This window comes from Arachis duranensis, chromosome 10, assembly GCF_000817695.3.
Source record: "Arachis duranensis cultivar V14167 chromosome 10, aradu.V14167.gnm2.J7QH, whole genome shotgun sequence".
Taxonomy (NCBI): domain Eukaryota; kingdom Viridiplantae; phylum Streptophyta; class Magnoliopsida; order Fabales; family Fabaceae; genus Arachis; species Arachis duranensis.
Window position 1 is genome coordinate 104,056,930 of NC_029781.3, and position 27,834 is coordinate 104,084,763.

Consider the following 27,834-nt stretch of genomic DNA (forward strand, 5'->3'; position numbering starts at 1 on the left):
TGTGTAGTAATCTATAAAAATTGTTAGCTTCACCATTTTTCTTTTTGTTGTTATTCCTCTTTTATTGTCTTAGCATTGTTTCAATTGTGGAAATATGGTTCGATGTGACACTAGAAACTTCTATTTGATCAACCACAAGTGTGGGGGTTAAGCATTTTACTTTTTAGAGAAAAGGATAAATAAGTCTCTGACATTTTGTTCTGCAGACATTTTTGTCTTTAGCAATTTAAAAATACTTTTAAGTCCTTGATCTCTTCAAAAGTTGGACATTTGAGTCATTCCGTTCATCTGAGTCCGTTAAACTCAGCGAAAAAGTTTGACGTGGCTTTCAATAGGTTGACCCGACTGTTACGATGTCCTACGTGAAAAGAAAGCTTTCAAAACAAGACAAATTAGTCCCTCTCTTTTAAAACGACGCCGTTTGGTGAGTACTCCTCATCTAAATCATGTACGCTTCTCCTGGCGACTAGCTCAGATCCCTCACGTTGCTGCTAAACCTCCTCACCTTCCTACTGCTACTGGTGCTCGTTGGTGGAGGATTTTCATTATGTTCGTTAGGGTTTTTGTTCTTGTTCCTCTTTTTCTTCTTCTTGTCGATGTCTAACAAGGAAGCTTGCTTTCCCTCCTCAAATAGCAAATTTGGCACCAACACTGCCATAAGCGGTGGTCAAATTCAGTCTAATAACGACGCATTGGCTTCGTTCTACTCTGCACTCAGAAGCACTAGGACATGATGAATTGTCGCTGGAATTATACTTGGGAAGTTGGAATATGAACTAATTGAAAATCACCTGGTTAACAATGGACATAATTTTAAAAGAAATTGGAAGATTCACACACTTACCAAGCGGAGATGGCCTCTTATTCTAGATTTCATACTTTCTTAGCTTGCCAATATTTATAAGCTCTTCCTGTTATCTTATCGAATTTTGTTCTTTCCTTCATTTTTTCCCATGTAGATAGATGACTGATCCTGATTGGCTAGATGTTGTTGCACGTATTGAAAATAATCCAAAAACTAAAAAGGGAAGGTAAAAAAGCAACAACAGTTTTCATTTTGAGTTGTGTCATTCTCATAAAATTCTTTTAATAGTTGATGAAGCTCATGGTACACACCTAAATTTTCATTCTGAGTTGCCAAACTCAGCCTTCCAATAAGGCGCTGATCTAACGATGCCGTTCGATTGGGTGGATGGATTTCGCGGGTTTCAGATTGGGGAAGGGAAAGAAAATTGTGGTAATTGGAATAGTAGCAACACTAAAAATAAGGAGCAGAAGTGCGATGGATGGTTGTGGAAGTTGCAGCGGTATAGGATGGCAGTGGCGTGGAAAGAGATGAGCCTTTGAAGTGGGGGGATTCTATTCAAAGCGACGTCGTTTTTAAGGAGGGGGACTAATTTGTTCGATTTTAAAAATTCTCCTTTCACATAGGACACCGTAACGGCTAAGTCAGCCTAACGGAAGCCATGAATGGAAGTCTCAGATGTCCAATTTTTAAAAAAGCCAGAAACTTAAAAATATTTTTAAAATTTAAAATCACCAAAAACAAAAATGTTTACGATAAAAAGTGAAGAACCTATTTGCCTTTTCTCTACTCAAATTAGGACGTGTTAGACTAGATTTAGTATGAAAGTCTAAACGACGTCGTTCTAGTAATTTAGCATGGCAAGGAGTGCCACCACACTTACGGCGTTAGCAGAAAATATTTAGGGTCGGGGGCAGGCTCTTCCGTGAATCGAAAGGAAAGCATGGCGCCCAAGAGAGCTACACACACCGATAGCGACGACGAAGACGACATCTTCTACTACCGCTTCTGCTCTTCTTCCTCATCTGCCCAAGCCCAGGCCCAGACTAAGACTATTACTACTGCTGCTGGATCCGCTTCTTCTTCTTCCTTGGCTCCCTCAAAATCAACCCTCTACGTTTCCAACCTGGACTACGCCCTAACCAACTCCGACCTCCACACACTCTTCTCCACCTTCGGCCGCATTGCCCGCGTAACCGTTCTCAAGGACCGCCACACCCGACTCAGTCGCGGCGTCGCCTTCGTCCAATTCGTCACTCGCGAAGACGCCCGCCGCGCCGCTGATCAAATGCACGGCAAGATCCTCAACGGCCGCACGCTCTCCGCCTCCATCGCACTCGACAACGGCCGCGCTCCGGAGTTCATTCGCAAGCGCGTCTACAAGGACACTGGCCGCTGCTTCGAGTGCGGCCAGTCCGGACACCTCTCCTACGACTGTCCCCGCAACCGCCTGGGTCCTCGCCAGCGCCCGCCTCCGAAGCGTGGCAGGCGCGGAGGCGGCGGAGCTATGGGAAGAGGCGGGAGAGGCAGCCGGCGAAGGGAGGAAGATGACGATGACGATGATGATGACGATGAGGGATCAGACGGTGGCGGTGGCGGCGCGGATCGGTTTGAGGATGATAATTGGGCTTCGGTTGTAGACGGCGGCGCCGATGAGAGGCTTTTGGGGAGGAATGAGAAGGTTGTTGCCAAGAAGAAAGAGAAGAAAGCTGGGTACTTCAGCGATGAGAGCGATGAAGGTGATGAATGAAGATGAAAAAATTGAGATTGGAATTGGAAAGAGGAATTTGAAGATAGGGTTTTGAAGGTGTGGATTCAGCTTCATTGCTGCAAGTTGATTAGAATTTTGTACATGATTAATGTATTTTCTAATTAGATGCCACCTTGGATTGCTTGATTGTGAAAATAGACATAAAGTTAATGTATTTTCTAATTTCTATATACTCTGCTTTGAATTATGCTTTTGTGACAGAAGTATGCAGAAATATAGAGAAGACCGTAGAAGTACTGAAGTTTCTTTTGCTTCTTATACTTGAATTGTTGCGTCGTAATTGGTAAATCTAGTTGGAACTTGGAAGTAGATGAATAGTATTTGTAACAACAACTTACATTACAAGATACATTGGTTCTCAGGAATTTATCATCTTTACTACAGTGGGCTTTCTGCACTATATGTTCATTTTTGCATCTTCTTTCTGGTTTTCTGTTTCGGTGATAGAATAAAGGTTATTAGGGTTGAATAGTTTTGAGAAGACAGACAATTAATTTGGATTTGTTAAAAGAAAGATTTAAGTTCAGGCTTTCGTCTGAATTGAAGATTAGTATTAATCTGTAACAATATGTGTAAAAATTTGTATGTTTTTATTTCACCTACTATTTGAAGTTTATGAATCGATGTGTAAGATAGGTCATAGGCGTGCAACTATTCCTTCACAACTTCACAGGGAAAACTAACTTTTTCTAGGAATATATATCTTTTCTAGCAATCACTTTTTCTCTTATGTATATTTCTCTCAAAATAAAGGAACTTAACATTGCATTTGATAACATATAGTCATATATACAGTATCCTAATCCTTCAACGAGTGATTTAAGATTTGAACCCTTCAGAATGAAAGACTTTTCCCCAAGAGAGCTCCTCCCTTCAAGGAACTTCAATCATGTGGGGCTAGTTAGTTGGAATGTTGGATTTCTAGTAATAGGAATCAGTTGCACCTGATTCAATCAATAATCATAATAAAAAACTATAACTCACTCCATATTATTTCAAAGTTTATTAAACAAAGTATGCTTAGTTACAATAGTGCAAGGAAGATCCTCAGTTCAGTTGTCCTAGAGCTCCAAGAAACACAAGGGAAAAAAGTGGAAACAAAAATATACATTGATATACATGCAAGTGGCAAGAAGATCTAAAGCAGGAACCGGAACTTTGATATATTAGTCTGGTTTCTCCTTCTTATATAACAAGTGCCTCTGTAAGATAAACTTATTTTATAGGCTTGTGCGTTGACATACTGTAACATTTCTTGCATCTATTGCATCCCGGTTGCGGCTTCCTTACTTTTTAAGGAGCACCTATCTCAGGCAGTTGCCTCGACTTGTGTCTCGACTTGTTCTTGCTTCTCAGCCACTTGACTTTTTAGAAACTCTAGCACTGATTGCCGCTACAGAAGGATACAAATTGAAATTAGTTAGCAGATAGTCGGAACAGAAAAAGGGCGAGGAAGAGATAACGGTAGGGGGAAGAAGGAAGAAGGAACAGAAGCAATATAACAGGATTTTCCAATTCATGTGGTATGTGAGAAAGCAGGTAAACATTACCCGTTGCTCAAGCCCACTGGCTTCAGAATCTAATGTCAGTGATTCCAACATGTCTATGGCTTCTTGAAATCCATCAGTAGCCAACTTTTCATCTCCTAGATTTCTGTCAACATCCGCAACTTTAGCAAGAGAAACGGCGACATCAAGGACCTGGATTATTGGAAACAAAGGAAAAGGTTAATTTCAATATTAGCCAGGCCTATTAAAAAGATATTCTTTATTGTGTTTACGATGGCTGCATTACATCTTGGAATTATTGTAACTTGATCATCACTTGGAAAGATTTCTAATGGACTGAGTTGAGCTGTCTAATGTAACGAAGACATAAAAAAATGAATAATATCGTATTGAAGGAAAAAAGATGAAGCATGAAGGGTTTTGGCACTGATTCATAGAGTTTCTATTGGAGGGAGGCTGTGCAGAAAACATAACCAAAGAGAGAGAGAGCCAAAATAGAAAAATAGGGAATGAAAAAAGGGGAGAAAGTTCAGTCAGGTGATCACAATCATTGATTTTGATCTAAAGGCTATTATTGACCTTGCTTATTTCTCATAATAAGCAACCACTCGTGTAAATAACTCCATGTAATACATCTCTTTCTCTCTCTGTAAATTGACATGAACTATTTTACATTAAATAATGAGCTAAGGATTCACTAAAGCTAGTCAATCATATTGGTATATCAACCCAAATATAGGATAGGCAGACATTTGTATCTAACCTGAGTTGGGACAGTTGAATTATGCTTGATGACATCACGACGAACATTCAAAGACTGTAAATAATAAGATCTTGCAGCTTGCAGGTTCCCATCATAATATTTAAGATCTCCAATTTTATTAAGTGAAACAGAAAGGGTATGCATGATCTGCAGGAGAACAAATTTTGAAGAAATAAATTCACAATAATGGAAAAATGATTATGCAATTCATATTTTACACCTAGAAAAGAAAGGATCCAGTGAAATAACCTCCTTATCATCTTTTGGCAATTTAGACAGAAATTCAACACTCTCTTCAAAATATGCGACAGCAGAATTAGCATCGCCCATTCCTCGGCTGCAGAAATATGGTATACATATATATCTCCATTGAGCATGTAGTGGAAAAAATATTCTTTGTGATATAATAAGACATAATTTGAGGGGAACGAAAGTGGGAAAAGGAAAGAAAAGAAAATATCCTGGAAAAGTTTAGAAGAAAAAATAATAAGGGCAGCCTAATGCACAAGGCTCCCGCAATGCACACACTCTTGTCCCCCACAAGAAGAGAGATTGCATTCAGATTTTGAACCTACGAGCCTCTAGATCACAAGGCAGCAACCCTACATTTGTGATAAGGCCGCTCAACCCTGTATACTAAAACTCACAATTATGAGGGAAAAAGAATCCGAAGAAGAGTATATTGGACGTGCAAAACCAGGAAAATAAATGCAACAGGCAGACAAAGAAAAGGGAAGGAGAATGAGAAAACACACCAGCAATCACCAAGCATACCCAAGACTGCCCCAAGCTGTGAGCATAATTCTGCAGTATCACCCGCTTTTTCAATCTGACTACGAATGTCTTCGGCACAGATGCTGAGTCTCGATTTGGCACTTTCTAAATTCTGAGCCCGGAATGCCTGCTTATGAATAGCATGGCAAACTGTTAATTATAAAACAATAGAACAATGCAATGTCAAATGAAATTACGAAAAATCAAAGCCGAGTATCTTCAGCAGTTTTCAAAATCATTCATTCATATATGGAAGCTCAGCAAGTATCACAAATTGCTAAAACTGTCATTACCAAGATATCACCACTATTGTTGATTGATAATAATAATAATAATTGTTCACAAAAACTTGAAAGGACCCTTCTCCAGTTAATACTTCATATAAAACACTAGAAATTATAATAGCAAAAGCCATACTTACCCTCATGGCATGTTGGACCAAGAACGAACCTCTTTCCAAAGAAACATCCTCATATTCAACCTGTCCACTCTCTTTTGTTTCTTCTCCTTGGTTTGAACTAACAGACCTTCTGATCCTGGCATGACCTTCAATAAATCGATCAACCAAACCTTGGAGATTGGTATCAGGCTCAATCTTCTCAATATCAGCCCCACATAATGGACAGTCCTTAAAGCGTGATATACATGCTCTGATTCAAGATAATTAGAATATCAAAATGAGCTACAAGCAGCATTTGCAATCAGACTTAAATATAAACAGGGGGCAAATATACATACTTGCAGAAAATATGAGCACATGGCACACATTTGCTACTCTCAAAGAGAAGTGCCTGGCATATCACACAGCTAAAAGGACCAATCTTAAACGAGTTTTGGTCGTATCCAAAAGGGCACTTTGGCGAGGAACTAGCCGAATCGCTAGCCTCCTTCTTACTAAAGGGGCACTTACTGTCCGAATCGGCCTGATGTTTAACCGAGTTTTCACCTGATTTTTTAGGAGTACTATCATCAGGCCGAGAAGCTTTGACAAACGGGCAAACTGGTGTCATCTTGGTCAATAACCTGACATCCAAAAAATATAAACCATATAAATAAGTAACCTTTGCATTTTGTAAATAAATCTGTAATTTTTCAAAATTTGAACAAGTTCCTAAGTATATGAACAAGTACAACCCTAAACCTCAAGAAAAACTGTTTCAATCCTCATTAAAAAAATACACAATAGAACCCGATCAATTATTCATGAAGAAGTGAATAACTTCCTCAAAATACACATGCCCAGCAAAAACTAACAAACAAATTTATTTAATTTTTTGAGCATTACCTAAGAAGTAATTTAACGAGAAAACTGCAACACAAACTAACTGGAAGGAAAGTACTTTACCCGAATTAATATAGGGTCATCAATTTTCGTAACTAAGTACTTCGAATCAGAAATCAAGCTTCGATTTAAAAAGTAACGATAACAAATCCCTCATTTTTTTTTCTACTTTTCTTCAGTATTAGAAATGAATTAATAAATGGCCATATGGAATTGAGGGATTAATTAACAAAATTAAAAGATAAATGCATAAATTAGTTTCAAGATCAAGCGAGATAAGGGAGTGAGAGAGAGAGAGAGATAGAAACCTCGCAGGTTGAAGGAAGCGTTTGGTTTCTTTCTTCGTTGATGAAAGTGCGCAATGATTGCACCAAATGTGGAAAGCTCACTCGTGATTGGACCCAAAAATATCACTTGGTCGTTCGCATCTTTTTGTATTTCGTTTTTGGTCCCTCCATTACGGTGTTTTTACTCTACAAACCACACAAATTTGTGAAATTACAAAAAGAGCATAGAAACTGAAACAGAAACCCTGAAAGGCTTTGCGCATCTCCAATTTTTGCATCGCATCGTTCATTCGGTTCTACGCTGCTCCTACTCTCGCCGCCGCTTCCACTTCCGCCGCCGACGCCGTCTGCGGTGCTTCTCGTGATTGTTCAATGTTCTGCTGCTCCGCCGCTTCGTTCTCCGCACCGCCGGCTGTGCTGTTCTCACTTCCAGGTGATTTTTCTGCTTCTGCGCCTTTTTTTTTAATTAAATTTTATTATCTAATTTCCTTAGTTTTTGAAATGTTTATCATGAGATATAATTACTGCAGTTTTGCATTTTGTGTGCGACTATGCCTCTTTTGATGTTTGTGATTCATAATAATACTGGTTTAGGAGAATTTTTCCCAAGTTACTATCATTATTATATGCACACTTTGGAACCTATTCAAAACTTTTGAATGATCAATGATACTTATGGTTCATATGATTTTTAATTTTGATTGTAGTGATGTCACCATGAATAGGCAAGAAAGGTTTGTTTTGAGATTCAGGGAGGAGTAGGAAACAATGATTCATGGATTCTTTTTCATGTTTCCAGAACCATTTGGCATTTGGCAATGATTTTCCTTCTTCTAGTGGCTAATTCATTGCACCACTAGCCATGTTGCAGATGCGTGTCTCGTTCAGCCGAATCCCAACCTCGAATTTCTTGTTCTTACGCCCCTTCGCTGCCACGCCAAACCTAAAGCCGAACCAGAATGATGCTGTTGAAACAGTTTTCGGCATAATCAACTCCACCTCCTCTTCCTCTTCCTCCTCAAACCTCAGGCAATCCCTCAAATCCAGTGGTGTTTTCCTTTCCAATGACCTCATTGATGATGTCCTCAAGAGGGCCCGATTTAGCCATGCTAACCCATCCCAGACCCTCGAGTTCTTCCGATACACCGGTGCAAGAAAAGGGTTCTACCACACCCCGTATTCATTTGACACCATGCTTCACATCCTTGGACGAAATCGTATGTTTGACCAAGTCTGGGAACTCTTAATTGAAGCGAAGAAGAAAGACCGATCGGTTATAACCCAACGCACAATGATGATTGTTTTGGCCAGAATTGCCAAGGTCTGTTCTGTAAGGAAAACAGTTGAGTCTTTTAAAAGGCTCAAGAAGTTTGTGGTGGAGTTTGACACTGATTGTTTCAACGCATTGTTGAGAACACTCTGCCAAGAGAAGAGCATGACAGATGCTAGGAATGTATATCATGGTTTGAAGCACAATTTTTGCGCGAATTTGCAGACTTTTAACATACTCTTGTCTGGGTGGAAGACCCCTGAGGATGCAGAGGGGTTCTTTAAGGAGATGAGAGAAATGGGGGTGAAGCCTGATGTTGTTACCTACAATTGCTTGGTGGATGTGTACTGTAAGGGCAGGGAAATGGAGAAGGCCTATAAGTTGCTCGATGAAATGCGTGGCCAGGATTTGTCGCCGGATGTGATCACTTATACTAGTATTATTGGTGGGTTGGGGTTGATTGGTCAACCTGATAAGGCGAGGAATGTTTTGAAGGAAATGAAGGAGTATGGTTGTTACCCGGATGTTCCAGCATACAATGCTGCCATCAGAAATTTCTGCATTGCCAAGAGGCTTGGTGATGCATATCGTTTGGTGGATGAGATGGAGAGTAAAGGGTTGAGTCCGAATGCGACTACTTACAATTTGTTCTTCAGGGTATTTTTCTGGTCCAATGATTTGCAGAGCTCTTGGAGCTTGTACATGAAGATGATGGCTGCAGGATGTCTTCCAAACACACAGTCTTGTTTGTTCTTGATAAAGCTGTTTAAGAGGCAGGAAAAGGTAGAAATGGCTATGAAGTTGTGGGGTGACATGGTGGAGAAGGGTTTTGGATCCTACACCTTGGTTTCTGATTTGCTCTTTGACTTGCTTTGTGATATGGGGAAGTTGGAAGAAGCAGAGAAGTGTTTCTTGGAAATGGTTGAGAAGGGGCATAAGCCAAGCCATGTTTCTTTCAAGAGAATCAAGGTTCTCATGGAACTAGCTAAAAGGCATGAGGCTCTGCAGAACTTGACACAGAAAATGGCCATGTTTGGCAAACCAATTAAAGCTGGTGAAATTACAAGGAACCTGAGTTACATAAGCTTAGACCAGGAGATGAATGATTATCTCGGTGAGCCAGTACATCAACGTTAGACGTTCGGTGTAATTGATCTTTACTGCCTCTGCTGCGGCTATCGTAAGCATCAGCTGTTCATCATGTACGCTTTTGAGATAAAATGCTCGTGCATCTTCAACATTTTGCTTAGTGGATGGAAGTGGAAAGCCTGCAATTTTACCATAATTTAACGGTGGTTTCTTAGACTTGACTTCTGGCTCAAACATACAAGCATGTTTGTCATGATTCGATGGTTTCCTGTTTCATGACCCTGGGTTAACGTGGGATGCTTGTGCACCAAGCTGCCCTTTATTCTTGTACTCCATGCTGTCATGCTGACCTTCCATATATTACTTTTTTCTGTTCAAAGTGGTTTAAAAAATCTTATGAACTTCATAAGATCTTCTAAGGGTTTGATGGATTGAATGATATTACTGCCAGTTTAATTAATTATTGGTGTATTGTTGGCGGTGACCGCAACAATTGTGATGACAGCATGGTGAATGATCACAGTTGAGAGCCGTATGGTGAGTTGCAGCATTTCACTGTAAACAAGGTATAATCACATACTTCAGTTGTTAGTTCGGAGGTATTCATCTTGTGTTTTTTGCTCATCCCTACCCAAGCAATTATGATCCTTAGTCGGAGCCACTTATATGTGATCATATTATTAAGGTTAAATAGTTTTGAGAAAACATAAAATTGATTGATTTGGATATTAGAATTTGGATCTTCTAAATTTTAGTTTTTTCTTTTGAAAGATTATGTAGTGAAATCCGAAATTTAGAGGATCCAAATCTTGGATATTAAGTCATGCTTTATAAGTCACGAGTACTGAGGTTAGACTCATCTCAATTTCAAGATCATAGGTTCAAGATGTGGAATCAGTTATTAATTCAATTATTAGATTAGGTTGCTTATATTACATTCTTTGGATGCGATATTTTTTAGACTCTATATTACCGTAGAATGCTTGTGTACCAGATAACTTTTTTTTAAGTAAGATGATAAATAGGTTAGTCCACATAGTGTGGTTGTTGATTTTTTTTTTTTTTTTTGCTGAGCTCCATTTAAGGGTCTATTGCTGGCCAATAGGTTGCTACATGCACAAGGCGGGACTAGTGAGCTAACCACTAGACCAACCCAACTTAGTTGTGTGATTGTTGATTATGTTTCGTCTTATTATTACTTTTTTGTTGGAAATATACATAAAAATGGTCCATATATATAACATCTTTTTTTATTTATATAAACAAAATTTAATTTAAATATACTGATAGGATAGAATATTTATATGTAATTATGCATAACCAGCTAATCATATTTATGTTTTTAGATATAAAATTTTCTTTTATTATGATACATAATTAGATGTACTTCTAGCCTTAGATTCAATTTACATGAAAATTAAATCTAAATAAGAGATGCTAATGATAATGTAAAACCGTGATAGAACCCAAAATTTCAAGTATGCCACAAGACAAAAATAGCATTATTTGGACAAACGAGTGAATAAAAATCAATATACAAAAAAAAAATGAAAAAAAAAGGAGTAAAGATATATATAGGAGTAATACTCTTCCTTCGCTTTCTACATTCAAATAGCATTAATCTTAGCACACTGAGTAATTACACTGTGTTACAAATTAACACAACCAGTTTAACACACTAATCAAATTAAAGTGGAAGCTTTATTTCTGTAAACTCTTCCTTATTTCAGATGTCAACCCTAGCATCTAAGCATTGAATCATTCTTCTCTTAAATATTTTATTATAAAAGTAAAATTCAAATTATTCTCCAACAATTTTTATTTTCTGTAACAATTTCGTTTCTTGTATTTTTTATTACATTCGACGTCTCTAATCATATAAATTACTATAAGACAAAATAATTCTTCAAAATTTATCTTTAATTAAATTTTGAAGAATTTTTTTATTTTATCCTCTAATAATTTAGATGACTAAAAAATTCGAATATAATTAAACTTTTAGCGACGAAATTGTCGAATTAAAAAAATTGTTAGGAACAATTCAAAATTTTACTCTTATATTATAAGGGCTTCATTATATGCTTCTCAATGGATAGTTTGGTTGATCATGAAACAAAAAAAAAAAGGAAGCTGGAAACCCTAATTTAGGTGCATATTGGAGGTGAAGGGGGTTGTCTTACAATTAGTTGCAACATTTGATTATTTGTGGTATTATTATTATTGTCACTTGCTGTGGATTCTTCTGTTTGTTGACTTTGTAACTCACCTTCTTCAGACTCATAACCATGCAATTCATCTTCATCATTATCAGATTCAGAATCACTATAGAATGAGTCTGATCTTGCTGGGGAATATTCTTTTATTTTGATGCATGTACTTCCTTCCACTATGCCATTCAAAGCATTAACCACCTGTGGTGGTATCCAAACAAGAAATGAAAATAACAAATTAAAAATAAAAAAGTACATTAAAATATGGTCCTCTCTAAGAAAGTAAAGAATGCAGCATTCCTTAATTTTAAAACTTAAATCATAAAATTCTAAATTTTTAATGCTAAATCTTAAATTATAAACTCTAGATCCAAACTATTGATATAAAATATAATAAACAAAAAATTAAAATTTTTTTAAATTTTAATTACTCTCTATAATTTCACCAAATTTTCAATTAAGTTTCTATATATTTTTTTCTTTTTAATTGAGTCTTTATACTGTTTTTAATTTTATAATTAGGTTTTTTTAATGTAAAAAATATTAGAGTGAATAAATATTTTTCCGTAAATTGAAGGTATTCATAATTAAAAACTTAATTAGATCTTTATATACACGGCTCCAAAGATGAGGAAATATGATTTGTGTTAGATTTAATTTATATATATATATATATATATATATACACGGCTCCAAAGATGAGGAAATATGATTTGTGTTAGATTTAATTTAACATTATTTATGCATTTTTATTTGATAGTTTAAATTTTCAACAAAGATGTGTCCCTTACCGCAAGCATACTGAGTCTTCTTTGAGGGTCTCTGCTTAAACATTTCTCAGCTAAACGAACCATCCAAAATAGTTGATGGATATCATAATCTTCTTTAATCCTTTCATCAATTAAATCTGGATAATTCCTCTCTCTTAATAGTGGCCTTGCCTGTAACAAAATTTAATAATACTCAAATTAAATTAACAAGCTAACTAAAGATATATATTGATAAAAAAAGGTTTTATTACTTTTGTTAATTTTACATATTTTCCATACATTATAAAAACAAAATATATTAACAAAAAAAATAATTCGCGTTTTTATTTTCTGTTTTTTATTTGTAGCGCTATCTGTTCTCAAAATTTTTTAAAGAAAAAAACATAAAACATGATTTTATTATTTTTATTATTTTTTCTAACAAATTTCTAAAAATAGGTAACACTAAAAATAAAAATAAAAAATAAAAACGCAAATCAAATATATTATAATGCTTTCTCAAGATATATTTAAATTAAAAGAATATTTTAAAATTTTTAAAAACAGAAAATATTTTTATAAGGTAAAAACTCAACTGCAGTCGATTTCACGTGAAGTTGATACCTAAGAGCGTTAGATAAAAATTTAATCAAATCAGTCAAATCATCTAACGACTCTCGGATATTAACTTCACGTGAAGTCGACTGCAGCTGAATTTTCACCTAACGAGTCGAATAATAAGGTATGAGTTACCCATCCCACAAGGCTTCTCCCTCCAAGTCTTTTGTCAATGGTTCTCATTCCAGTAATTAGCTCTAAAAGAACAACACCAAAAGAGTAAACATCTGTTTTGGTTGAAACTTTGCCACATTCGGCATATTCCGGCGCCAAGTATCCTAACGTTCCGACGACTTCTGTTGAGTATATCGAGTCTTGATTTTGAATCCTTGCCAACCCGAAATCGCCTAACTAATTAATTATTTCAACAATTTTTTTTAGAAATCATAACATTACAACATTAAACTAAAATATGAAGACAAGTGCATGTGAATTACCAGAGGATAATGATCATGTGTGATAAGAATATTGTTTGGTCGCAAATCTCTGTGAATAATGTTTTTGGAGTGTAAATACAACAAGCCCTTTGCAGCTCCAATTGCTACTTTGATCCTATCTTCCCAACTAAGAGGTGATCGAGAGTGTTCTACAAAAATAGCAATAAGGCAAAATTAGTCTCTTTATAATTAACTAGAGTTTTCTCAAGTATTATTTTCAGGTTTAATTATTCTGTTGGTTCCTATAGTTTCGCAAAATTTTCAATTAGGTCCTTATACTTTTTTTTTAATTGGGTTCTTGCACCAATTTTTTTTTCAATTGAGTCCCTATACTTTTTTTTCTTTTATTTGAATCTTTGCACCAATTTTTTTTTAAGTTGGGTCCCTATAGAATTAAGCCAATTACTATTAAGAGAGACCTAATTAAAAAAAATTGGTGTAGGGACCCAATTAAAAGAAAAAAAATATAGGGGCCTAATTGAAAATTTTGCAAAACTATAAGGACCAACAGAATAATTAAACCGTATTTTTATTGCTTATTTTTTATATTATGAAAACATAATTTTTATGGAATATAACTTGATCAATTATGTTATGTATGTATAAAAAATTAACTATCAAATCAGTTATTCGTATAAAATATATATTTATACATAAATATATAATAATTAACTTTTAGAGTGTATATAACATTTTTAAATTTGATAACTATAAGGTTTATTGACGAAGTAATAAATATGAGAGTAAAAAAAAATATAAGATCAAAATTTTAAATCAAATTATCTAAATTCTATTTATATAAAAGTGTAAATTTATGAATAAAAACGTATTTATATATTTTTTAAGTAATAGAATTAAAAATTTAGTTGTTTTTATTGACGTACATGACTAAATATTTGTATAAAATTTTAGAAAATTAATTCATAAAAATTAAATTATAAATTTAAATAAATAATTAAATCTATTAAATTATTTAACGACATCCAACCATTAATTTACATAACTGTAAGTACTTACGTGAGAGATGTTGAGCAAGGGATCCATTGCAGACATATTCATAAACAAGAATCCTGTTATGTCCCTCGGAGCATGAACCCAAAAGCATCAAAACATTCTCATGTCTTGCTTCTCTAAGAACACTAACCTCCGACTGAAACTCCTTGTCTCCTTGGAAGCTTGCGTTCTTGTGCTGCTTCACGGCCACCCTCATTCCGTTACTCAGTTGTCCTTTGTACACCGCTCCGAATCCTCCTTCCGACAAGAAATTCTTCTGAGAGAATCCGTTTGTCGCTTTCGACAACTCCGAGTAACTCAACTCTATCTTCAACCTCGGCCTCGGTCTTCGGTTCTTGCATTTGCTGCAAACCGGGTTTTTGAAATCTGGTTGTTGTTGTTCGAGGTTGTTGTCTATTTGTTGTCCAAGTTGTCGCGAACTTGCAACACTTGACGATGTTGACGCTTCAGTGCTGCTCGAGTAAATACTTGAAGAGAACATGTCGCTTGATGATGATGACCTAATTCCTGTGCGGAGTTGAAAATTATTAGATAATAATTTAAGAAAAAATACAGGTAATCAATAACTTTTTTGAACAATATGTGAACAATGTGAATTAATAGGATTAAAAGAGTAAATTTAATTAGGAAAAGTATAGATGAATAATGAAAATATTAAACAATGTAAATAATAGATATATCGGATGTTCATTTTATTAATGTACGAATGATTATTTTAATATTAAAATTTAGAAAATTAATTTAAAAATATAATGTGTTTTATTTGATTGGTGGTTGTTCATATTGTTCAATAAAATTATTGTCCTCCTAGCATTTTAATTAATAGTCATTGTTTATTTAGTATTTTCCATAATTTAATAGCAAAAATATTTGATAACCAACAAAATTAGTAAAATACAGGCATAAATTACTTTATTTAATATTAATTAATTGTTGCAATAATTACGGTCAGCCAAATATATTGGTTTCCATTTATTAGCTTCGTGTAATGATAACTGTGCGTAATTTTTCACCTTTTATATTCATTTATCTAATTAATATAAAAATGAGTTATTTTAATATGGTGTTACATGTCATAATTAAATATAGTATAAAATTGTTCAGAAATATTTAATAACAAAAAAAAAATTAGCTAACAACTACTAAAATTCACTAATTTTGACTTTATTTAATATATTATACAATAAATAAATATTAAATAAGATAAGTTTAGACTATTTGAACTTTAAACTGATTTTTTTATTTTTTAATATTACCAAAAACTATTTTATACAATAACATTACATCAAATTAAATATTTTTATTATTTAAATCTCTTTTATATAGAGTACAGGAATTAACACAAATAAATATGATATGAAACAGGTAGATACAATAGTTCTAATTTTGTTTGCGAAAAATAATTTATAGATAAATTGCAATAATTTTTTAATATTTTATTAATATTAAAGAACAAACTATTTTTTTTTAAATTATTGAAAGAATGAAAAGAAATTAAAGCTTATTACCTAGAGAAGATTGTTCATCCGCATTTTCATGCCTTTTGCCATGTGATTTGCAGCCATTATTATTATCTGTTGATTTTGTAGGCTTCAACCTTTCAATAGAGTTGTTACCTTTTATCTTATAGAGACGACAAGAGAATTTGTCAAGGTTGTGCTTTATCTCTTTGTGCATACGTCTGAAATAAATAAACAATGTTTGTATATTTAAAGTTGTAATTGAGCAAGTATAATAATATGTAAAATTAGGTCAATTGAAACCATAAATTAAAGAGTAAATGTTCTTTCCGATCCCTATCCCTAACTATTTGTTTGATGGACTCCTTACCCTCTAAAAAATCTAAAAACCCAAATCGGTCCCTATTTATTTTGATATATGTACGTTCCAGTCCCTATTTACTTTGAATAAATGCCCTTTCTGGTCCCTAACCAGAGACCGGAACATACATATATCAAAGTGGACAGGAACCAATTTAAATTTTTAGATTTCTTAGGAGATGGAAAGTCCATCAAACAAATGGTTAGAGACTGAAAATGGTATTTACTCTAAATTAAATTAGAGAAAATAATAATAAATTGTAGAGTTGTGAACTAACTTGTCAACTACCAAACGTGTTGCCTGAAATTCTTTAACAGCATTATAAGCAATTTCTGTGGCAGGCCCAGCAACCACTTCTACTTTGAATCTTATCTGAAAAATCTCATTTGCAATAATATAATAATAAATGTTACGAATAAACTACCATTTGTACCCATAAATTTTGGGTACGCGGACAAAAGTATTCATTAATTTTTTGTAAAAATTTAGGTGACTTTGATATCTGAGAGCCGTTAAATGAAAATTTAGTCAAATCAGTCAAATCATCTGACGACTCTCGGATATCAACTTCACGTGAAGTCGGTTTCATATGAGTTTTCACCTTAATTTTTTATTATCCCTAATATTATTGATTAAGAATATGGATTGTGCTGACCTCATTCTTTTTGAAGTGATCGAAGAGATCCGAGTTACGAAGATCTAACCATCTCTTGCTATGTTCCTCAATAACTTTCTTGTTGGTTGAAATGAAGTAATTGGAATCAACTCTCATCATGTAACCCACTAAAGAACCCAAATAAATAAATAAAAATGAAACAAGTCAGATCAAAGAAATTAGTCAACAATACAAAAATTAATCAGCACAATTTAAATTACTTATTAATTACTAATTAGTGATGGACTAATGCTCACTTTAGCTCAATAGGTACACACTAGTTATTTTAATCCTTATAAACTTTGATAAGTTTTTTTATCGTATTTTTTAACACAATAGACTAAAAACTAATTTTCTGTAGATCAAAACTTCATTTAAAAAAAATTGTTATTGACTAATAAATTGCTGCACATATAAAATGAAATTCGAACTCTCTAACACTTACTTAAAGGGAGAGTAAACTAACCACTCGATCAATCTGAATGAATCAAAATAATCTTTTAATAAAAATCGAGTTAGTCTCTCAAATTTTTTTTTTAAAAAAAACTAATACATGTACCTATAGAAACCAAAGTGAGCTTAGCTTATTAGCTAAACTAGTGATTAAAACATAGCATATCCAAATCATAAATTGTAACCTAAGTATTATGATTTCATGTCCTTGTTCTGTGCTGTGGAGAAAGGTGAGTTACAAAAGTATGTAAACAACTATAAGTGAAAAAAAAAATCATATGCAAATATATAATTGTGAAAATTATTAGTTGTTTACACAGCATTTGTTTGTAAAAGTAAGTGAAAGTGAGTGATGATTTCTTACAACGCTTTCTTCCAAAACAAGAAAACATACTAGGACTACTGAACCAATCAAGAATTGGAACAATTGTGAGATGATCTCCGGATTTGAGAGAGAACTTTTTGGTGGCCATCATAATTGCTTCTAAATTAACCTCTCTTGATGCATCTTGGATCATCACTACCCTTTGTTGTTGTTGATTAACTTGAACTTGATCAACTTGAACTTCTTCTTCAGCCATTCTTGACCAAAAAAAGAAAAAAGAAAAAAAAAAGAGTTTCTCTATTTTGAAACAAGACTTATTGTCTATTCATTTTAATTCTCCTAAATATATATATTTTTTTAATTTTTGAGATGATCACTACTATTAAAAAAACAAATAAAAAAATCAAACCTATGAACTTTGGAAAATATGGAGGTCTAATAATGTTATATGTTTATGTACAAAAATAGGGTTTCATATCTTATAACAAAGTAAAGAAAGGAAAATATGAAAAACTATAAAAGGACGTATTTGTATGTTCTAATTCTATGAAAGTAAATATTATGAGGTAACATTGAGATCAAACACAACATACTAAACATCAAATTCTCAAAATTTATTATGTCTAAGTGGTGCTTTGATATTTATAACCATATAACAATAATGGTAACAACATATGTTGAAACAAATTAAGGGTAGTGAAGAATCCTTGAAAAGCATAAGAGGGGTATAACTAAAAGCATATTCGGATATGCCACCAAAAAAAATAGAGGTGAATCAAATGAGATGAAGGGGTGGTTTTATTTCTACATTTCAGAATTATTTATTAATTCCATTCATCTATAAGTTTCAGTCATTGAAGAAATTTTTTGTCCTTATATTGCAGGCCTTTGGTAAAAGAATATGTGAAAGAGTTAAGATCGTTGATGAAATCTAAGAATTTAATGAGATGCAACATTGTTGTCTAGACTCCAGAGGGTTTTCTTTTCTTTTTTTCTTTTTTTTTTTGGTGAGATCTTTTTTCTCGTATATTTGATTGTGACTTTGCACCTATAAGGGCCAGGCATGGTAATGAATTATTATAAAATTGAATAAATAAGATGGAATTTGAAAGCTGGTTTTGGCTAAGGTTGGCATATCCCAATACGGTTCTTATATCTAATAATAATAATAATAATAATAATAGCCAATGAGTAATAGCTCAAATGACATAGTCTCCCCATACTCAATTAAGAAGTTGCGGATTCGAGTCTCCTATCTTTGGTAATAATAATACTAATTGGACAATTTGTTGTTAATGGATTTTGTTTGTTGGACAGAAACATTGATTTCGTGTTCATCGAGTAATTACCATATACCATGTACTGGCTTTATTATTTCAACTTTGCATAGGAATAAACTTCGGATAAGATGCTCATGTCTTTTCACATCTAAACATTTTTCTTTTACTTTTTTTTTTTAAACTTGGCCCGGATAGTAACCAAAACTGCGTTTGTTTCTGAGAATAATAGGATAAAATAAGACTCTAAAAACAAGACATAAAATTTTGTGTTTTTATATTTTGTTTAGTGATAAAGTTGAAAAAATTATGAAAATATTATTTATTCTTTTTTTTTTATTCAAAAAATTTGAGAAGAAAAATATAATAGTAAAAAGTATAATTATGAAAAATTAACAAGAATAATGAAAGAAGAAATAAAAAATAAGTTGCATTCCTTGTTAGTGTCTTTGTGTCATTCCTGTTAGGATGGAGATAAAATACACATGTCTCTATCCATATCTCATCTGTCAAACACGATTCTATATTTTTGTATCATATTTCTATATCCTGTCTCAATGTCCCGTCCCTGTAAACAAACACCGCCAAAGCGTTGAAGGTCTACCAAAACAGTTTCAAAGGCCATGATCCCAATTGGAGAAACCTTCATGAAGCTAATAAATTTGCTTTATGCACACCACTTGGCTCAAACCTAATCTTAGTGTATTTACCTATATCACTTTCCCTTAAAAAAAAAAAACTATATCACTTGAAAAAATTCTTTAGAGATTTTTCACCGTTTACAACAAATTTTAGTCGTTCTCTTTAAATAATTAATCTTTTACTCAAAGGCAATAAAGTTAAAAGTTACTCCTAGAGGATATTTGAAAAAGATGAATGAAAATCGAATACAAATCCCAAATTCAAATTATATATGCAAAAGAACAAATCACTAAATTATAGGCTCTTTAACTACTTAATAGTCCCTTTCTGAGAATTTTTATATAATTTGTCCATTTTATTAGTTAATTCATGTTAATAGTCCTTTGTATTAATTTTCCCTGAATAAGATTAATGGAATACACTAAAAATGATAATTACATATAATCACAAGCTATGACACTATATGGTTCATTTACACTAAAGTATAAGGTACAGTAGGAAACCATTCACCCTTCAATTATTTTAGGGTGGTTATGATCACAATGTATTTTTGTTGCAACTTATAATCAACTAGTATGATTTAAGGGTTAACAATAGATTATTTTCTCACTTTAGAGGAGGAGTTTTCACATAGCTTGGAACCTTTTTGGCTTGTGAACCTGTAATGCTCCAAAATTGCTCCAAAACTTAAACAATGCTCCGTTTCTATGGTGCCCATAGCCTCCAATGCAACTTGAATCTTGTTCATGGGTATGAGCAAACATTTCCTGAAGTCGTTGACGACAAATAGTCCGAAAACACTGGAGTTGAGTTGAGCATCTTGTTGTCTGGAACATTGTCTAAAAGTGTCCTCTTTCATTATCTGATCCGATCCGATACAACAACTTTGCTGCTATAACTAGCTGGTCAACTCGAATTCTTTTTCAGTTTCTTTTCTAAGGCCTCTTCGAAGTTCCGGCTAGACAGTGACAGAACCTGGTTGAGCAATAACCTCACCCCAGCTCTCTTCATCCGTGCATATCTTGGTTTAATCCTTTCTTCCAAACTGTATCCGAAAAACTGAGGGAATTTAACAAGCTCAGAATTTGGGTAACCCATAGTGATGAAGAAATCCCATTTCGGAATCAAATTGTCTGCCAAGCTAAAGGTGTACAAGGCACCAAATCTTGAAATCATAGTCCCAATTTCATCCAAAGTGTATCCCTTTTCCAAGAAAAACTGTGTTACAGGCTTCAGATTGGCCTCAATGCTAAGACCAAAATTCTGTGGACAACGGAACAGAAGAACACCAACATCCACTCCCAAGGATCGGAAGTAATTAGCCGTGGGTCGTAGGTTGTCCTCTACACTATAACTTACAATATTGGGGCAGCGAGTTAAGATCTTACCTATGTTATCATCTGACAAGCCTAATTCTCGGAGAAAATCTATGCTCTCCTCCACCTTCTCCCTACTATAAGTTAGAAGAGCCGGGAAGCGGTATATCACCTTCGCCCATTGTTTCTTGTCGACGCCTAAGGATTCTAAGAACTTCATGGTGGGTTTAAGATTTTCCGACAGGCTGATTCCACATAATTGAGGCCTTTTAGTGAGGATGGTGGGGATGTCCTCTTTCGGAACTCCAAGTTCAAGAAAAAACTCAACTACAGGCTTAATTTTACCCTCCAAGCTGTAGTAGGCAAAAGACGGGAATCGCCGAATAATACCATTGATTTGCTCAATACTCATACCGAACTCTATGAGATAGACAATATGAGGGCGAAGATTGCCAGCAGTCATGTCTATTGCATTCACTCGAGACACGGTTCTAAGCTTCTTAGAGTCTATTATTGGAGTAGGAGGAGGAACCTGCACAGCTGGTTTTTCCTTAACCGGGGGATTTGGATAGTTTTCGACTACATCAACTAGACTATCACCGTGCTCTTCGAGAAGAGATTCAAGGTATGGGACAATAGCATCCCTGATTTCAAGTGTTGTAAGTTCTCTCCCTGTTTTATGAAAGAAGACTGTGATTACAGGATTAAATGTTGAAGAAAGTCATAAAAGAGATGTAATTAATGTGTTGCAACCGAACCTACGAGGTACCGAGATTTGTGTTTAGAGTGAAGCACCGAGACAAGGTGATCAATAAAAGGATCTGATTTGTTGACAGTTCTCGCTGCAATGGCATTGCTCAAGCCTTCTTTTTTCAAAAACAGCATCAATACAGCCTTGGCTTCTTCCTTTTCTGCTGCTAACAGAGTGGGAGGCATCACTCGCACGTTTAATGACCCATTTGTGCCTTGGGGGAAAAAAAAGAACTTTGGAGTTATATGTAAACCAAATAACAATTGAAACCTGAAAAAATAGAAAAGGATGAAAAATTCCTACCAGATTTTGCCTGGCACAAGAACACCTTTGCAGGAAAAGAGAGTTGAGTCCTGATGTAAACTCTTCAAATGAAGAGAAAGTTCAAGTTATATAATGATCCAATCAAAATGAAAAAACAAATGAGAAAGAAAACAAAAAGGAAGGAAGCAAATCATCTTGCTGCTAATAAATTGAGACCAAAAAATAAAAGCGAAAAAGCATAATGGATTAATGGTAGCCGCTGTTTCTTTTTTTCATTGATATTGGAAAAGGCTAAAAACTCTACAAAAGGAGAGGATCGCCGTAGCAAGGTACACAAAAGTAAAGAACCCATATGCGACAGCATACACCAATACTGATCATGTGGAAGATCTTGCATAAACTCGGTTATGCCAATTCAATCCTCCACAGTCATCTGGAAGATCTTGCATAAACTCACAGAATAAAATTATTACACCATACTTGTCAAAGTGGTGCAAAAAATTTGTGCTAAAACTCAGCTGAACTACACATGTACCTCTAAATGTGCACCTTCAACCCTTCACACTAATGTGACAGATTGCAAAAAATTGAACACCCCAAAACTGATTTCACATAACTCAGAATCACCCTTTGATACGTTCCATCTACCTTCACTTCATAAAGTCTGAATTCCTTCATCAATTCAATAAATATCAAGTGGCCAGATCACATATTTCTAGAAATAACCTTCCAGTTCTTAAAATCAAGTCCAGCCACTCCAGCTGGGAAGCCTCCTAGGCCAATCGAGGATCACAGAATCACTTTCTGTGATTCATTTTTCTGCATGTATCATGCGAACAATGAATCACTTAACTTCTTCCTAGATAAGTATATGATTACAATACTTCCATCGAATTTATACAATATCCACAACCATACTATTTGTCATTGATGCTGCGACATTATCAAATAACACTGTATAAAATGTCTAATCAAGTAGTTGGTGGCAGTGGCGGCAACGGAGGTGGTGGAGCTTGGTCAGGTCTTTTATGAGTTTGGTGGATCGAGTTCACAGTGGACATGTAGTAGTGGATTCCAGCCAATGAATGATTTTGGGTCATAGTTATTCTGCTGACAATCTCATCCCATTCCCAGGAGAGGATTCCAAATCTCAGCCACGTCGATCACCTCAGCCACACATTTCCTCATGGAACTAGTGACTACAGGCCTGTTTTGGATGCTTCTAAGGTTGATTTGAACCAAATGCCAACAGATTATCATGGGGTTGCATTTGGATTGAGTGGGACACGAGCGTATGCAGCCTGTGATCAAGGTCATCCCGTTGTACATGCCAATGAGGACCAACCAGAGTACTACTTGGCCAGAGATATGGCAAGTAGAGTGATTGAGCCATTAGTTTGTTTCACTGAGAAGCATCCAAAGTAGTACTCATTATTCTGTTATTTATGTACATATGTTGGACTGTTTTGCATTTTGATATTCATGACACTTTTATTATATTATTTTAGTTTGTTACTATATCCACGTTATGTATGTTCTTAGGTTTATTCTTCATGCACTTGATAAAACGTAACATAAACTAGTTCAACATATAAAAAGCATAACCTATTCAGACACCACATAAAACGTAACATAAACTAGTTCAACATATAAAAAGCATTAAATAAATATCAGGTAATAATCCACCCCTTAACTCTAACCATTGCTGCCTTCATGAGAAGACGAAGATGCTTGATTCTGTAGACACTTACTCCTTGTATGCCCAGGTTGCCTGCATAACCCACACCTCTTAGGTTGCCCTTCCTCAAATTCATCCATGTTCTTTCTAAGCCTGGTAGAGGGTGGTCGTCCCTGAGTAGCCCTCATCAGACTTGGGTCTGGTACCACCCGAGGCCCTTCATACATCGGCCAATGGTCCTCGTGTGGAGGTGCAGAAAAAACCATTTTGTATACATTGAAAACACTACTCATCCGATAAACATTATCAACATAAGTTGTCCAATCAATTCTCTGAGATGCACATGCTATCAGAACATGTTTGCATGGATAGTGCAATGCTTGAAAATATCCGCAGTCACAACGACGTTCTTTCAAAGACACTCTATATGCACCAAAGTTATAACCACCAGTGGAAGCAGCTTCTGACACTGTGAATTCTAAATTTTCTCTATCGTACAGGTGGACATTCATTTGACCACTTGCTTCCCTGTTCTTCTCAATAGCTTTGGTCATAACATGAGAAAATTGTTGTCCGGCAGCCAATTGGGCTTCAGCCTCTTTTCCTTTACTAACAAAAAGCTCCGCCAACCGATAATAGGTAGATCTCACTAGTGATGTAATTGGAAGGTTTCGGATGCCCTTCAAGACATCATTCACACACTCGGATAAGTTGGTTATCATGTGTCCATACCTACGACCCTCATCCCGATGTTGAGTCCAAAGTTCCAATGGGCATCTATTGGCCCATGTACACATTTCCGAGTTCTCAGATTTCATCAACTCAAAGTAGTACTGGAACTCAAACCCAATTTTCGCATACGCCGCATTCACAAGTGCCCTTCTTGCATCCTTACTCTTAAAATTGAGTGCAAAGTTTGCTGCCAAGTGGCGAATGCAGAATGCATGATAAGCGCTAGGAGGGTGCCAACCACTCCCTTCAGCATTCAACGCAGATTGAATGGCAGGATGGTTGTCAGATATAACAAGAATGCCAGGTTGAGGAGTCACCTGCTTCCTCAGATAAGTTAGGGAGAATTTCAATGTCCAATTGAAAATAGAAATTACGCAAACCCTACAAATTGCATGTTAAGTACTTGTATATAATTTAGAAGTTACCTGCTCACGCATATGAGTAAGGAAGAATTTCCATGATTCTATATTTTCTCCTTCGACCAATGCAAAAGCAATTGGCAATACGTTAGAGTTACCGTCTTGTGCAATGGCAATCATCAACATTCCACCATACTTCCCATACAGAAGGGTGCCATCGATACTAATAACAAGCTTACAGTGCTTAAAAGCCTCTACACATGGTGGAAATGTCCAGAATAAACGATGAAAAATCACACAACTTGGGTCAACCACACCCTCGACACGAACCGGGGCAGTCTTCATCATCACAAAACTTCCGGGCATTGTCATTTGGATTCCCAATATCCACCTTGGAAGTAGATTATACGACTCTTCCCAATCGCCATAAATCTTTGCAATTGCTTTTTGTTTTGCCAGCCAAGCTTTTCGGTAACTGCACCTAAACCCAAATTTTCCCTCTATTGAATTCTGCAATAATTTAATTGAAATAGTGGGATCAGCTTGCACCATCGGGAAGATAGAAGAACATACAACATGATAATCAAGTTGTCGGTGGTTTCTTGAAACATTAATTGCAAGGCATGTGTGTCGACCGTTGTACTTTCGGACCTCCCAGTACCTTTTTTTTTGCCGCATTGATACACGGATCAACCAATTACACCCTTGATCAGACTGTCTGCACTTTCCACAGTACTTTCTGTGATCGGATTCTAGCACTTTGTACTCCACAGCTCGACGAATGTTGTAGTTCTTTATTGCAAGCACGGCCTCGTCTTTGCTTCGAAAGCGTTGTCCGATCACGAACTCTCCCTCCTTTATGAACCCAGACAAATCCACATCAACTTGTTGCATCGCGCTTAGATTCAATGCGGAAAAATGACTAGGATAGTGTTGTGTCTCTAAATTAGAACGTTGAGTTTGTGTTAACGGGTCATTTCCTTGGTTGTCATCACTATCATACGGAATATTCACCGACTCTTCATCCTCATCTCGAATGACATCCTCTGCAACATCTACCATCTCCACGAAAGCTTCATGGTTTGGTGGATGCTGGGTGGGTGGTTCTACGGTTTCCAATACTAGTCGTCCAGTAGACCGACTATCCCCAAGAGCTGTTTCGCCTTCTTCGTTGACATTTTGATTGTTGTATACTGCAAACGAAGGCGATCTCACAAGTAAAGGTCCTGAACTGGAGCTTCCTTCCATTCCTCTCGACTGTACATTTGGTGCAGATCCTCCAGAGCTCCCAAATATCTCCTCAATCCGTACAAATAGCTCAATTGTACGAATCTCCGGACATGTTGATTGACAGTAAAACAAAACCTGCATATCACTATCACTGCGTATCGGAAATCTCTGATATCTAGCATGTCCTCCACTAAATGATATTGGGAGCCTATATAAGATCTCAGATACTCGCTTCTTGTCAAACTGATCCAACTTTTGCAAAATATTGTCTTGTAGGTCGGCATAGGAAGTTGTTGAATTAATAAAAATCCCTATAGGATTCTTGCTGCTAAAAGTTGTTCCCTCTATAGTATCTATAATTTCTCCGCAATGGTGAACGACAACAAAATAACTTTTGGAAGTCATTTTCTCAAAAAATAAATCACACTGGCATTAGGAAAGTTATTTTTTTCAGCGGCAGCTCTTAACTCGCAATTCTGCACTACTTTTTCCGATTTTCTAAACGCAAATCGCATTGGCTTTTCCCCCCACAAATCGTACCAGCAGCATGGGGTTTAGTAAAAAGCTTGAATGCACTGCAATTTACTAATACATAAAATAAGACACAAATGTAAATAACATCGGATCAGGGTATACACATAATTAGATGATTTATTTATTTTATGTATGTAAAAGAGTCTACATGTTTAATTTATAAAAAGATACACAGTATCTATTAATACACTAAAAATAATTTATACTATTTAGACACCTCCTTAGTCCTTAGTCCTTATCTTTGGTAATATATTATGATGATTAATCCATGGCTTATAGGTTAGAATTTTAAGGTTTTTCCATGCCTAAGTCAGGAACGAAGTTAATCGAACGCTTAACAGATTCACATATAATATGACACTAGCTCATCTCCATTAAGGGACTATAAACCCTTTCAATCGGTTTCTTCTTCAACCGATGCTCGAAATCGAAATGTGTAAATGTGTAAGGTATCGAAGAGGAAATGAGCTAACAATACAGAACATGCAAGGAATCTAGTAACACGTGGATCGATAAAATAGAGAAAAATAGTAAAAATTAAAAATGAAATAAAATAAAAAAGAAAGAAAGAGCGAAGAATACCTTGTGGTGATGGAAGTGTAAAGTTTAGTGGAAGGAAAATGGTGGTGTGGATGAAGAGAAGATGAAGCTTTCATAGTTGTAGACTTGTAGCGCTTGCGAAGGAGTGTTGTGTTGTGCTGCGAAGAAGAACTGAAGAGAGGATAAGATATTAAGAGGAGATTTTTTTTTTCAAAATATTATTATACACTAAAATCAGTCATTAAAATTCATTGCTAATGTATCTGTATATAAATATATATGTAGTTTAATTTATTTTTAATATATATTTATATTTTAATATATATTTTTTATAACTAATTTTAATGTACACCTAATATAATTAACTTTTTTTAAATTAGTCAAAACAGTTAATAACTTTTTTTCATAGCCAAGCCAATCGTAGAATATATTGATAAATGAGTGATAATATAAAATTATAAACTAATGTTATTATACAAAATTTTATATTTATTATTACTTATTAGTGATAAATTTTGAAAAAGAAATTAAAACAAAATATTCTACAAATATTTTTAAACTCATACTAAGTAAATAAAATTAACACAGTCTTGAAGGTAACGAATTTTAGCAATTTTGACCAACAATTAGTTAATAAAAGATAATTAACAGTAAAAACTAAAAAGTGACAACTTATTTAA

The 27,834-nt window shown here is 34.9% G+C and overlaps 5 protein-coding genes across 8 annotated transcripts; 2 read left to right on the plus strand and 3 right to left on the minus strand.

Moving 5' to 3' along the window:
- The first annotated feature begins 1,646 nt into the window (after positions 1-1,646).
- LOC107471732 (U11/U12 small nuclear ribonucleoprotein 31 kDa protein) lies at positions 1,647-2,797 on the plus strand. Its single transcript, XM_016091224.3, has one exon. It carries the CDS (start codon positions 1,749-1,751, stop codon positions 2,553-2,555), a length of 807 nt encoding a protein of 268 aa, XP_015946710.1. The 5' UTR covers positions 1,647-1,748; the 3' UTR covers positions 2,556-2,797.
- Positions 2,798-3,539: 742 nt separating this feature from the next.
- On the minus strand, positions 3,540-7,337 carry LOC107471861 (protein NCA1). 2 transcript variants are annotated; one of them, XM_016091377.3, is made up of 8 exons: positions 7,212-7,337; positions 6,360-6,644; positions 6,043-6,271; positions 5,603-5,748; positions 5,097-5,184; positions 4,848-4,994; positions 4,127-4,276; positions 3,540-3,969 (listed from the first exon to the last, which is right to left on the minus strand). In XM_016091377.3, the coding sequence occupies exons 2-8, from the start codon at positions 6,629-6,631 to the stop codon at positions 3,886-3,888; spliced, it is 1,116 nt and encodes a 371-aa protein (XP_015946863.1). In that variant the 5' UTR covers positions 6,632-6,644; positions 7,212-7,337; the 3' UTR covers positions 3,540-3,885. The 2 variants fall into 2 exon arrangements, with proteins under 2 accessions (XP_015946863.1, XP_015946864.1); XM_016091378.3 differs by lacking the exon at positions 7,212-7,337 and adding an exon at positions 6,967-7,149.
- An 89-nt stretch (positions 7,338-7,426) lies between these two features.
- Positions 7,427-10,042, plus strand: LOC107471860 (putative pentatricopeptide repeat-containing protein At1g02420). Of its 3 annotated transcripts, none has more exons than XM_016091376.3 (2): positions 7,427-7,623; positions 8,062-10,042. In XM_016091376.3, the coding sequence occupies exon 2, from the start codon at positions 8,062-8,064 to the stop codon at positions 9,595-9,597; it is 1,536 nt and encodes a 511-aa protein (XP_015946862.1). In that variant the 5' UTR covers positions 7,427-7,623; the 3' UTR covers positions 9,598-10,042. The 3 variants fall into 3 exon arrangements, with proteins under 3 accessions (XP_015946862.1, XP_015946860.1, XP_015946861.1); XM_016091374.3 differs by having other exon boundaries at positions 7,465-7,623; positions 7,898-10,042; XM_016091375.3 differs by having other exon boundaries at positions 7,468-7,623; positions 7,990-10,042.
- A 1,146-nt stretch (positions 10,043-11,188) lies between these two features.
- On the minus strand, positions 11,189-18,087 carry LOC107471636 (probable serine/threonine-protein kinase PBL5). The gene is made up of 10 exons (XM_016091127.3): positions 17,901-18,087; positions 17,054-17,181; positions 16,676-16,770; positions 16,086-16,258; positions 14,581-15,084; positions 13,564-13,712; positions 13,262-13,477; positions 12,551-12,700; positions 11,816-11,960; positions 11,189-11,193 (listed from the first exon to the last, which is right to left on the minus strand). Exons 1-10 carry the CDS (start codon positions 18,085-18,087, stop codon positions 11,189-11,191), a joined length of 1,752 nt encoding a protein of 583 aa, XP_015946613.2.
- A 2,077-nt stretch (positions 18,088-20,164) lies between these two features.
- LOC107471915 (transcription termination factor MTERF5, chloroplastic) lies at positions 20,165-27,286 on the minus strand (the record flags this gene model as incomplete). Its single annotated transcript, XM_016091448.3, is given in 4 exon segments — positions 20,165-21,738; positions 21,825-22,031; positions 22,121-22,182; positions 27,197-27,286. Coding segments are annotated over 4 exon segments (1,425 nt in total). The 3' UTR covers positions 20,165-20,656.
- Between the last annotated feature and the right edge of the window lie 548 nt (positions 27,287-27,834).

What these genes read in the sequence shown, in the direction of transcription:
- LOC107471732 (XM_016091224.3), top strand. Translation starts at nt 1,749, where the DNA reads ATGGCGCCCAAGAGAGCTACACACACCGATAGCGACGACGAAGACGAC.
- LOC107471861 (XM_016091377.3), bottom strand. Translation starts at nt 6,631, where the DNA reads ATGACACCAGTTTGCCCGTTTGTCAAAGCTTCTCGGCCTGATGATAGT. An exon ending in TGCCAAAAGATGATAAGGAG is followed by an intron (nt 4,995 to 5,096) that starts GTTATTTCACTG and finishes GTTCTCCTGCAG; the next exon opens with ATCATGCATACCCTTTCTGT. An exon ending in ATTCAACTGTCCCAACTCAG is followed by an intron (nt 4,277 to 4,847) that starts GTTAGATACAAA and finishes CCAATAATCCAG; the next exon opens with GTCCTTGATGTCGCCGTTTC.
- LOC107471860 (XM_016091374.3), top strand. Translation starts at nt 8,053, where the DNA reads ATGTTGCAGATGCGTGTCTCGTTCAGCCGAATCCCAACCTCGAATTTC.
- LOC107471636 (XM_016091127.3), bottom strand. Translation starts at nt 18,087, where the DNA reads ATGGCTGAAGAAGAAGTTCAAGTTGATCAAGTTCAAGTTAATCAACAA. An exon ending in GGAGAAGCCTTGTGGGATGG is followed by an intron (nt 12,701 to 13,261) that starts GTAACTCATACC and finishes ATTTTGTTACAG; the next exon opens with GCAAGGCCACTATTAAGAGA. An exon ending in GAAGACTCAGTATGCTTGCG is followed by an intron (nt 11,961 to 12,550) that starts GTAAGGGACACA and finishes ATACCACCACAG; the next exon opens with GTGGTTAATGCTTTGAATGG.